Source organism: Antechinus flavipes, chromosome 5 (genome assembly GCF_016432865.1).
Source record: "Antechinus flavipes isolate AdamAnt ecotype Samford, QLD, Australia chromosome 5, AdamAnt_v2, whole genome shotgun sequence".
NCBI classification, from domain to species: Eukaryota; Metazoa; Chordata; class Mammalia; order Dasyuromorphia; family Dasyuridae; genus Antechinus; species Antechinus flavipes.
Genome location: NC_067402.1, coordinates 154,571,991 through 154,585,314, shown reverse-complemented (window position 1 = coordinate 154,585,314; position 13,324 = coordinate 154,571,991). Strand labels below are relative to the sequence as shown.

At 32.1% G+C, this 13,324-nt stretch overlaps 1 protein-coding gene across 5 annotated transcripts in view; it reads left to right on the top strand.

Moving 5' to 3' along the window:
- PCLO (piccolo presynaptic cytomatrix protein) overlaps positions 1-13,324 on the top strand; it is a 538,245-nt gene that overhangs the window by 354,671 nt on the left and 170,250 nt on the right. For all 5 annotated transcript variants that reach the window (XM_052001569.1, XM_052001566.1, XM_052001567.1 and 2 more), the window contains exon 10: positions 788-913. In XM_052001569.1, coding sequence (XP_051857529.1) covers positions 788-913 — 126 coding nt within the window. The remainder of the gene's footprint in view (positions 1-787; positions 914-13,324) is intronic.

The window sequence follows — 13,324 nt, the reverse complement described above, 5'->3', positions numbered from 1 at the left end:
TTCATTTCCCTCATTGGTAAAAAGGGGATAATAATCATATAATTCAGAGTTGTTGTGCAGTTCAGATGAAATAACATTTAAATTGCTTTGTAAATTTTATAGTACTATATGCATACTAACTTCTATTATTAGTTATTATTTTCCCCATGACTAAAATGAGAAGTAATTGGATTTCACATATATATGAAGTGGATGCTATATAATTTTCCTAGATGGGTGTACTTCTTAGACATCATTTTTAGAAGAGGACAGTTTTTATAAAGGCTGGCTGGCATTAGCAAATGATTATCCTTCCCAACAGGACTTTAGGGAGAATATTTTTTAAAATGCTATTATATTTTACTTTCATCAGATCTCCTAAGAAGGACATATACACAACATGCATTAATTTTAAAGAGGATGGAGCTGGAACCTATCAAATAAGATCCATGTGAATGATGCTTTAGATTCAGACATGATCAAAAATGGATTGTTCACTTTTAATTTAGACCTTCTATCCAGCTACGTCTGGACTGGAAAAACACTCAGAAAAGTCCAATCAGCACATCACAAAGTTATTGAAATAATGACTGACTATTCCCATGATATCTTATTCCAACTTATATGTGTAGATAGTGTCTTGTATGTTTTAAGAGTTTAATGAATGCTTTTTTGGATTGGAATGGTTTGCATACTATTTGTATATATTGTAACACTGTTAATGTCTAAATTCATGCAGCTTTAATTATTATCCCCTTAATATGTGACATTGATTCTTATAGCTTCCAATATCTATTTTTTTAAATAGGTAATGGGTTAGGAATCAGAATAGTAGGTGGCAAAGAAATCCCAGGAAATAGTGGAGAAATTGGAGCTTATATTGCCAAGATCCTCCCTGGTGGAAGTGCGGAGCAGACAGGAAAGCTAATTGAAGGTAAGAAAAATTAATTCAGTTAAAATTCCAGTAATGAAGAATTTATACACATATTATATAGCTTATTATTTAGACTTATGAGTTTTAATGGTACATTATTTACTTTGCCTTGGATATTTATTTACTTAGTCAAATGGCATTTATTCTTTTTTGAATTCTTAAAATTTTTACTGATAATATCATTATATTCTATTTTCAATTTCATTTTTTCATTTTAGTGGCTTGTTAACCATTTGAAAATCCTGTTTTATTTGGACAAATCTAGTTATTCCAAGATATTTGTGCTTTGTGAACAATTTTCCAAAATAGGTTGAGTTGAACTATTTATTGATATTTCCATAAAAAAAGAAGCAAATTGCTATTAGCATCACAACAGCCATAAATACATGGCAACTTAGGAGCTAAAAAAAATTCTAGATGCTTAAAGATTTTTCCAGTTTTAGAGAGTAATCTGCCTCATTATATCTTTAGAATCTTCCAGTTATGATGAAAAGTAGAGAATGTAGTTAATGCTCCATTAAATATGTATTTCTTTTTTCTCCTTTTTAGAACTATTTAGCTGGATTCTGAAATCATTAGGAGTTGATTTCCAATTGCTACCTAGTAGCAAAATTAGCCTCCTTTTGTACTCAAACGTATAGCGTATATTACCTTTTGCTTCTCAAAAACAAATATTAGTCATCTCATCCATTTGGTAGCTTTTTTAACTTTAGTGGTTATTTATTTCCATAATATTTTTCCTCTTTTATTTTATGATTTAATGGAAACTTGTGGTTTTCTCCTAACACTTCTTTCCCCCCTCCTCAGAATAAAACTTATCCTCATTTCAATCTATCTGACTTAGATATCATGTAGTTTTGGTCCAAGTGACAATGAGAAGATAATGGGAAGCAGACAATTTCTGTGATGATGGAGATGAAATAAAAATAAAAATAGGATTTGTACAAGTCTTTTACTTCTTAACAAGCTGTGGAGCATATAAGTTGAAAAGAGATAAATGTTATGTTAGTAAAGCAGAACATGGTAGGGAGAATAATCAAGATCTGTTGAAGTTGGAGTTATTTAATTCTATTAGCCTTCTATTTTTATTCTCCTGATTTGTCAATTGAGAATGAATGCAGAGTAGTTACATTGAATTAGACCACATATTAAGGATTTGTACCCTATGATCTTTTCACATTGATGTGATCTAAAAAGGAATGGGTTATAGTATATATGGTATAACATAGAATAGCCATAATAGAAATTTTATGATCACTGTACCTCATTGTACAAATTCTCACATGTCAGCATGAGAGATTTTAAAATGAATTCTATTTACCTGACTGTGAAGAGGAATAGTAAATGTGGAAATTATTTGTTTTATATATAATACTGAATTGTTAAAATGGAAGTATAGTTGTTTTTTTTTTTTTTTGTCATATCATAGTTTCCAAGAATACAACTGTATTGATTTAATTTCAGGAAATAGAAATGAAAAATAACTATAGATATTAAGTTGATCAGTAGTCATTTATTAAATACCCACTATATGTCAGATACTGTGCTAAGCGTTGGTGATAAAAGATAGTCCTTGACCTCCAGAAACTGACAAGTTAATGGGAGAGACAATAAACAAGCAAATATGTACAAACTATATAAGGGAAACATAAGAAATAACTGCTTTAATATAGACACTAGAATTAAGAGGTATTGGCAAAGAATTCTGATGGAAAGTGAAATCTTAATTGTGACTTGGATGAAGCCCTAGAATCCAGGAGGTAGAAATAAAGAAGGCAAACATGTCAGGTATAAAGGACAACTAGAGAAGATGTCCAGGCTCAAGAAATGAAATATATTTGTGGCACACCAGGAGGCTGGTATCACTTGTTGGAAGATTATTTGGAGGTGGGGGTGGGTGTTGGGTGTATGTGAGGGACATAAGGTACAAGAAGACTAAAAAGACTGAAAAAGAGCAAGGACTGGGGAATGGAACTAGATTTTAAATGACTTTTACACCAAACAAAGAATTTTTTTTTATATTTCATCATATAAATGATAGGGAATCATTAGAATTTACTGAGTTGAAGTTGTGACATATTGAGAACTGTGCGTTAGGAAAAATACTTTGGTGGCTAAATGGAAGATGGACTGGTAAGGAGAGACTTGAGACAATATAATCAGCATGTTGTCAAATTGCTTGTCAAGTCATGAGATCTTGATAGTCATGTTGCTAGATAGTCAAGATGCAAGATGAGAGTCTGTACCAAGATGAGGAAGTGTCAGAGATAGACTGGCACTTATCAGGACTATGTTTTCTGCTACCATTTCAGGAGAGACAAGCAAATTATAACTGAAATGGTTAAGATTTTACAAGCTTAATTAAAATTCTTCATATTGAAAGGTGAAAGTTTCCAATATTATTTTATTTGTGGGACTAGAAGTTTCATATAGATAGAAATAAAAGTACTAGAACTTTTTTTTTGTATTGTTTTCAAATAGATTCTTGGTTCAAAAAAAAGGTTAGGCATTTTTAAATTAATCCAACGTTTGTTCAAAAACTTTTGATGTTCTAGAAGAACCTTGAGAGTAGTAATTAGCTTTGCATTTCTTTGTGTCTCCAATGATTAGCACAGTACCTAGTATAGAGTAGGCACTTAATAAATGCTTATTAACTGAAAAAAGAAAATATTTCATTCACATTTGTTATTGTTCTTTTTATATTGACAAAATTGCTTCATGATTCAAATAGATGTGTAGCATATATAGTTACATAATAAAGTACACATCGCAACTTTGCACTAGTTCCTAAGCCTGAAGGCAGGGGTACCTGAATTCAAATACAGCCTCAGATCCTTAGTAGCCATGTGAACCTGGGACATTTACTTAAGTTGCCTCAGTTTCCTCATCTGTAAAGTGTGAATAATAGTAACACTGACCTTTCAGGGTGGTTCTGAAGACAAAAATGAGGTGAATTTGTAAAGTGTTTTGCAAATCTTAAAGCTCTCTATAAATGTTTGTTATTAGAATCACTGTCCTCATTAAATAGTTCTTATCAAAAAAATCACTTAATTTCTTTGAGACTATTACTTCACATGTAAAATGATGGGTTTGGATAAATTACTTGGTAACATTTTGGAATTTGCTACTTTATTATCACTTGAGCTCATTTTTGTTTGTTTACTTATTCTCCTATATCTTAGTATATAGAATCATATAAAATTATTGAATAAGAATAGTAATGCTTGATGTGTCATGCAGTAGAAGTTCATAAAAATGTGTTTCTATTGTTAAAATAACTCTAGATACACCTATTTTTGCTATTCAGTTTTAATTGATGACATGATCCATCTTCCCTAGACACTATATAAGGTTTAAGTGGATATTGTTTTACCATAATATGAAACTAACTTGATTTTGTGACATTTCATAAAACAAACCCATAAAATGGGTTTTCCATCTAGAGTGGAAATCAGTCAAAAGTAATACTGCTTTATTATTGTGAACGTGAAGAATAAGGTTTACTAGCTAGCAGAGAATTTAAGAAATCAATATTCAAAATCTCTAATGCAAATGATAATTTGTTTTATATCATAGAAACTTTGAAGTAGACAGAACATACACCTTGAGTATTTATCCTCTTGCTAAAACAACTCCAAAACAAATTATACTTGAAGATGAGAGTTGCCATTAGTCAACAAGTTACATTTTTTTCGTGTGCAGATAGTGGTGAATTTGATGTGAAGATCAACTTGTTATCTGGAATCAAAGAGTAAGCTATTTGCTATATAAGATATCAAAAAACTCTCAAACCTCACAACTCTAAAGTGTTGTATTCTCAATGCTTCACATATTACCAGGCATAACATAAATATTTCATAAATCGCTGATTTATTGATTGACTGATGTTGGGAAAAGTACTTTTGAGTATGGGAATAGCTGATTTGCTACCAAGCAAAAAGAACCTAAAAGCCTAAACTGAAAAAAAGAAAAATAGACTACAGAAAGATATTGCTTTTTCATATGGTATTTTTCAGATGGCAAATTCTTATTGTACAAAATATTACACTCAGAATTAATTTTCCAGATCGTCAAACAAAAACTTGTTGATTCTCTAATTCAATGCTTGATTGATAGTCAGCTTCTTCTATATGTTTTCTATTTTATATATAATCAGAGAGAGAAGGAAGAGCACAAAGAAATAGATGTGGTTGCAGTAAAGAAATATGAGAGTTGATAGAGTATGAAGAGCTGTTCATTCTTTTCTCTTTTCCAGTCTTTTCAGAGAAGAGACGTACAGGAGGAAGGCAGGAGTGTACAAGCATTTATAGGAAAGGGAATTATCTTCCCTTTCCTGGAAAGAGCACTAGAAACATTGGCAGAAATGGACTTATTAGAGTTTGGGTTAAGGAAGAGATAAAGACTTTCCACTGATGACAGGGAAAAATAAGAGAGGAAGACATTTGAAAGATTAGTAGTTAAAATTGCCTGAAGCAAGAGAAGAGCTATGGTCAGATGGCAGCAGTCTCCTGCAGGATCATGTTGTAAGAAACAAGTTGCCACATAGGAGGAGCCCAGATAATGGTAGCTCACATGAACTGGACCCAGAACCATGCTAGCATTGAATCAAGAGGCTTCATCTATTGTTGTTATAGGTCTCTGAAGGACTTCTTTCCTGAATAGTAAGGGACAGTTTCCAATGGGGGATTTTGCTTACAAACTTTATTTTAATAAGGTGCATTTAAGTTTAATTACATTGGTAACCTCAGTTGCTTTTAGGAGAAAAATCAATATCTCTAAAGGAGAATATGAACTAAATTCAGAGGAGATATTGGATAGGATATAAGCTATTATTGAGAAGTGTCCAAGTTATGAACTTGGGTTTGTGAATTCAAAGCTATTTTTTGAGTCACAAGATTCCATATTTTAATTCAAATTCTTTAGGCACAATTTATGTAATGGAGTTAGGAGTTGGAGGACTATTTCTTTCCTTCTAGAGATTTCTCATTCTAATTTATAATTTGAATTCATTTTCATTAAACATATGGTAATCAATCAGCATTTTGTTTATGTAGAACAGTGAGTTCTTAACTTGTCAAAGATTGATTTTTATACTGCATACTTATATATGGAAGCTAGTTATGTGAGATAAGGATTGGTTGAAAGTATCTAGGATGCTTTATGTGGGAAAAGATATGATTAGGAAAGATAAGACATACCTTTAATCAAGTATTTCAAAGGCTGCCATGTGGATAACTTTTTGATCCTTGACCCTAGAAGGAAGAATTAGGAGCAATGAATGAAAGTTCCAAGGAAGCAAATTTAGGTTTAATATTAGCAAAAACTTTCTAAAGTTTAGAAATGGCTACATGTAACTGCCATGACTAGTAGTGTGTTTCTTTTCCTTGGAAATAATCAATCAAAGATTATTGGCTTCTTGTCAAATATATTATAGAGTGAATTCTTGCTTATTTTGATTGGATTAGATTTCTGATAGCCAAAGTCTCTTCTGTCTCTGAGATTCTATAATTCTATTGTGTTATTCTAAGTTATTTTTCTATTGTCATTTTATATTATAATATCATATGATTATATTTTAATATTCGGTTATGCAATTATGCTTAGAATTGTAGTTTGTAAAAAAGAAAATATTTTATTTACTACATTTCTTTTCACTATTGGTATCAGAGTCTGATGTACTTCTAGTAAACTAGATTAAGTTGTAGAATAAAGAGGATAAAGCAAAGAAAGAAAATGGAAATAACTTAGAATAGCTTTTTATATCTGGATTTGCTTAATATGTCATTACCTAACATTATTTTTCAGCATCTTGAAGTAGAAATATTGAATCTATGCATTTGACACCTCGCTCTGAAACTTAACTACTTTTGCAACCTCTGAAATGTCACTTTCCAATTTGGTTTCAGTTTTTTCATTTATTACAGTCTTAGTGACCTCTTCCATCTTTAAATCTATGATCCCAGGAATTTCAAATTAATATGTCCATTTTAAGCGCGAGTGAGTGATAGTCTCTTCTTTATTAGGTAAATTCAAATTCTGTCTGAGCCATTTACTAGCTCTGTGATACTAGACAGGCTAATTATCCTTTGTCAATCTCAGTTTCCTTATTTGTAAAATCGAGATTATACTTGCAACTACCTCACAGAGTAGTTATGACCTAACATATCATTTTACAATCATCTTGCCACAGGAAGATAAGTTGATATTTTAGTTGTAATTTGGTTAAGATGAAATATTAAGAGTTTATAATACAATTGTTATAAATTCTAATACACAATGCTAGGTAGCTAAGTGATTCAGTGAATAAAGTGCTGGACCAGGAGTCAATAAGGCTTCTTTCTGAGTCCAAATCTAACCTCAACGCTTAATAGCTGTGTGATCTCTGAGCAAGTTACATTGCCCTGTTTTCTCACTTTCCTCATCTGTAAAATAAGCTGGAGAAGGAAATAGAAAACTACTTCAGTATCTTTGTCAAGAAAACCCCAAATAGGGTAATGTAGAGTCATATGGGACTGAAACAAATGAACAACAAATATAATGCTACAACAATTAATGTTCAAATGAATACCCAAAGGCACAGTGATTTCCTGAGTTATCCAATCATTCTAATTATATTTTTAAAGGTTTATTTTTTTTAATTCAGCTAACAAATCTTTTTCCTGAGCACAATGAATAAGAGACGCTTTATGGACAATTGAGCTTCATAAGTTTATATTCTTCTACATGTTTTCTACTTATCCAAAGCATCAAGTTTCTTCTACAATTGAGTAATATGCTTGATTGAAAATTGTTTTCCTGGTACTTTTCTCAAGCCAAATAACAAAAAGTGAATGTATAGCAATTGCAGTGAAGTATGTGGTTTCCTTAAAAACTGATTTAGGTCATAATTCAGAGTCATCTATAGCACAAATTTCAGACTAGGTAAAATTTGATGTAATAAGATCATTTGCTAGTGATTTGGATTGAAAAGCCCAAAGATAACCATGATATTTTTCAAAGAATTTTGTTTGCAGTTATTTCTTTTATAAAGATTTTTATGTCATGAGTTAAAATGGAATATTTTAAAGTTTTGACTATAGCTAAAAGCAAAATTATATTCTATTTGTTATAATAACAGAAGTCTCTCATCATCAAATATTAATATAACCAGGATTAGAATTGAAAACAGTGCTATTTTGCTTTTTAAAAATATACATGAGTTTATTAATTTCTTCAAGAAAAGAGTTGGTAGGCACTAAATGCAACAAGAACCAAGTAACATCACAAAATGGAAGCAAATATCATCTAGCATATTGAAAAATATCTGTTGTTGATATGACGATTATCCCTCATTTACTTGTCTGTGTGCAGTCAAATTTCTTTCATTAGGGCAAAGGATATAATTAGAAGGCAAAAAGGACTAGGAATGATAATGTGAAACATGATATTTAATTGAAACCATTTAATTCTGAACTATTTAAACAATCAGAAATGCACAATAGAAATGGCATTGGCTTTGAACAAAGTTTCAAAGAGAAGTTAAATTGCTATTAAGTCTATTGTCAGATAAAGAAGGAGAAAGTAGACCAGGGATTTGCTGATTCAATAGAAATTTTATTTACTTGTCAAGTATAAAGAGATGAAAGGAAACAGCAGTTTGAAATATAAATTCCTTTGTAAAAGGATGACAATTATGAGTGGAATCATATCATAACGCCAAGAGAAATCATGTAAAGTAAAATTAGTTTAAAGAAAGTTTGATAGGAAATCCAATTAAGTACAATTACGCTAAAGGTATTTAAGGGTGAAAATATGAGGGAAAAACTAGAAATAGAATAGGACAAACCTATAAAGATTACTATTAACAATTAATTCTGCAGTTGGACCCTAATATTTGAATCCAGGATATGCTCCATTATTGTTGTTTAGTCATTTCAATTGTGTAACTCTTTTCTTCATGACACCATTTGGTTTTCTTTTTTTTCTATTAATTGTTTTATTTTTTTCTGTTTTTACATGTATATTAACTTTTTTTCTGAGGCAGTTGTGTTTAAATGACTTTCCTAGGGTCACACAGCTAGAAAGTGTTAAATGTATATTAACTTTTTAAATGGACATTTCTTTGTGAATCAAGTTGAGGGAGAAAAATCAAAACAAAAGGGAAAAATCATGAGAGAGAAAAAAAGAAAAAAAGTGAATGTAGCATATGTTGATTTACATTCAATCTCCATAGTTTTCTTTCTGGATGCACATGGCATTTTCTGTCCAAGGTCTATTAGGATTGCCTTGGATCACTGAATCGCTGAGCAGAATGAAGTTTTTACATGATTGATCATCACTCATTCTTGCTGTTATTGTGTACAATGTATTTCTGGCTCTGCTTCTTTTGCTCAGCATCAATTCATGTAAATCTTTTCAAGGCCATCTAAAATCAACTTGTTCATCATTTTTTTATAAAATAGTAATATTTCATTACCTTCATATACTACAACTTGTTCAGTCATTCCCCAATTGATGGTCATCTCCTCATTTTCCAATTATTTGCTACCACAAAAAAGAATTGCTGCAAACATTTTGTACAAGAGGATCTTTTCCCTCCTTTAGGATTTCCTTGGAGTACAGATCCAATAATGACACTGCTGAGTTACAGGGTATGCACAGTTATAAAGCCGTTTGGGCATAATTCAAAATTGTTCTCCAGAATGGTTGGATCGTTTCACAACTCTACCAATAATGCATCAGTGTACCAGTTTTCTCACATCCCCTCCAACATTTAGCATTTTCTTTTCCTATCCTTTTAGCCAATCTGAGAGGTGTGAGGTGAGGTGATACCTCAGAGTTGTTTAATTTACATTTTTCTCTAATCAATAGTAGTTTAGAGCATTTTTTCATATGACTGTAGATGGTTTTAATTTCATCATCTGAAATATCTGTTCCAATCCTTTGACCATTTATGAATTGGAGAATGACATATTCTAATAAATTTGACATATTCCTTACATATTTTAGAAATGAGGTCTTTATCACAGGAATTTTCCCTTTGATTTTTCTCCCTTACACTAAGCTTTCATGCTACTGCCTTATACCGTTCCTTCTTTCTTCACAGATAAAATCCCAGAAAATGAAGTCTGTAATTAATCTCTCATTTTTCACCACCACCCACTTCATTTTTCAGCCATTAGTAATCTGACTTCACATTTTACCACTTAATTTATGCTCTAGTTTTCAATGATGGATGGCATAATAATTGTCCAATGTAATGAAATTTATTTTTTTAGTTTTGAGTTTAATCATTATCAAAAACATATCAATATACAAAGTCCTATTCCTTCTTGATTTTTCTGTATTATTTGATATTGTTGAATCCCCACTTCTTCCCTCTTCCTAGAAAATCTCTCTTCCCTCTGTTTTTATATCTTTGCTCTTTCCTGGTTCTCTTCCTATATTTGTAGCAACATCTCAATTTTCATCATCAATTTTGTTCAACTCTCTATATAGGAATGTAGCATAGAGAAATGTCCTTGATTCTCATTTCTTCTCTCCCTACTGCAAGATTCTTCTCTTCTTCCTAATTTCTCTTTCTCTATTGAGGAAATATCACTATTCTTTTAATAATCCAGATTTCATTATCATAGTGTCAATTCTTAATTTTTTGACTTTTCCTAAGTTCATATCTAATCTTTTGTTAAATCTTGTTTATTCTACTGCTACAATATGGCTTTTTTCTGTTCCCTTCTCTTTGCTTAGATATATACATGTTACACACACACACACACACACACACACACACACACACACACATTTTAGGCCTTAATCCTCTCTTTCTGGAACATTTGAAATAGCCTCCAATCTCCCCTGTTTAAAGCAAATCAGTATTCTTACAGAGGAATTCTGGCCATGCTATTCACCTATTTGAGAAACTTCAGAGATTTCTTCTTGCCTAGAAGATACAATATAAACTCTTCTATTGGGCATTTAAGACTTTTACATTTAAGACCTTTTCTGACCTTGCACATTACTCTCTTTCAAACTACAAATTCTGTTTAAACCAATCAAATCCTTTCTTATACAGGAATTTTCTCTACCTTTGTACACAGGGTGTTACCCATACATAGTCTGTACTCTTTCTTTACCTCTTACATAATTCCTATCCTCCTTCAAAGTCCAGCTTCAATAGTACCATCTATAAGAAATGTCTAAATATCTCCCCTGACTTGATACCACCCTCGATAGAAACAATTGGTATGTATTTTATGTTTGTTTCTCTCTGCCTCTGTTTCTCTCTCTCTATCTCTATCTTTCTGTATCTGTTTCTCTTTGTTTCTTCCCTCCCTCCTTCTCTCTCTCTCTCTCTGTCTCTCTCTTTCTTTTTCTCTGTCTGTCTCTCTGTCTTTGTGTGTGTGTGTGTGTGCCGCGCGCGCGCTCATGTGCACGGGTGTCGTTGTTTTCCCTGAGTATTGAATTAAAGTGCTGTATGGGCAAGACATTTATTTTTAATCTCTTAATTTCCAGCATCCAAAACAGAGGCTGGCAAATAGTAGGCACTTCATAAATACTTGTTGACTTGAGCTGAATATATAAGAATGTGTTTTAAGGAAGAACAGTTGGGCCATATTTCAAAGGCATTGAGATGCATCCCACTTAATAATCTATTTGTGGCTATCCTTTCATCATAGATCATTAGAACAGGAAGTCTTTCCTCTTGGCCTTAAGCCCACTACTTAAGAGTTTGATTTGTAGATAAAGTAGTATAAGATATCACCCAGTAGGATGTTATTCTATGGTTTTTCTTTGCCTTCACATTTACATTCAGTTCTCAAAGAACTGCTACCACTGAGGGAAGAAAAAACCTTGTAAACTTAGAAAATAAAGTAACAACATCTGCCCATGCTGTGCCTGGGTCTGGGCAAGAGAGATTTCTGTGCCAGCACTTTTTTTTTTTTTTTTTGGCTCAGCATGAATAACAGGATTCCTAAAACATCTTTTTTTTTTTTTTTGTTTGTTTGTTTTTTATTTTTATTGAAGAACACAAAATAAAGAGGCTCTAGGAGCTGAGCTCCAGCCTTAAGCTTACTAACCCTGGAATTGCTACAGAGAGTTGTGGAAATGTGTACTGTCTAAAATGTCTGTTTCTAATTCACTTGCTGCTAAAATGATAAATGTGCATTGGAACATTGGTAATTGGTAATGAAAGGATTGAGTGATTAATTTTCTATTGCATGTATTAATTGATAGAGGAAAATATAGTATATAATTTATTCAAAATGGGAATAATATTCCCTAATTTCCTATTCTGAATCAATGCTTCACTTTATTCAAGCACTTTTCTTTAATGTTATATATGTGACACTTCTCATTTTCGACTTTGCTCACCTGCATCCTGTGCATACTATGCACTATTCTATTTATCTGTAGATTATCTATCTATCTCTCTGTTTCTGTCTGTCTCTCCTCTTGCTAAATTTCAGACTCAATCTATCCTTCCACTCTTCTGATACTAAGAAGTCATCAAAGTCAAATACTTCCCTGTTCAGTACAGAGCTTGTAAAGTTAGTGCTCTTTAGTTGTTCACTGATATCTCTTGTCTTTACCACCTTAAAATCTCTACACAATTTGTGTGGATAGTCAAAGTATACAGGGGTCCTCATAATTGGCTTTGCGTTTTGCTGCCATAATTCTGAAAGGATTACAATTATTTTGAAATAATGTTAATACTTCAGTGAGTATTGAAGAATCAGCAACATTGTTTATTTTCTTGTTGATATCAAATCCCTTTGGGAGTCTTGAGCTCACTCTGAACAATCCTAGATATAGATAATATGTGTCATTTTAGCCCCCTTCTCCCCCCCTCCCAGTCAAAATCCTGCCATAGGATTTAAAGGTAGCTTCTTAAATACCTATCATAAAATATTAGAAAAGCATGTTAACTTAAAATATTCTATCAAGGACAGCAATGCAGTTCACATTCTCAATTTTTGCTATCATCTCTGCACAAATTCTTTGCCGTCCAATCCAACCAAAAGTAATTGACCATCAAGTAACTATGACTGTTCCTCAAAGCTCGAGTCATCTCTTTCCCAGGCCTGTTCTCATTTTTTTCCAAATCTGGAAAAAAATTAATTTTTGGACAAATATTCTATATTTTTTGTACTTACAGTTTTAGATTTAAATATAACACATGGTGAGTCTGTTATTTTAGTGCTTACTTGACAAAGGGGTTCTTATATTAGGCCTTCAAGTGGCTTGATTCCTTTAATTCTGTATCTCTAAAAGGAAGTTTTATACACCATTCTTTCACTTGGTGATCTTTGGGCAGAGCCTGTGGTTCTGCACTTAAGACACAGTTCCCTTGCTTCGCTTCTGGAGCCAATGGAGCCACTGAATGTTGTCCAAGGCCTAGAAGTTGATTCGGAAAGTCTTCCTATCAGGAAA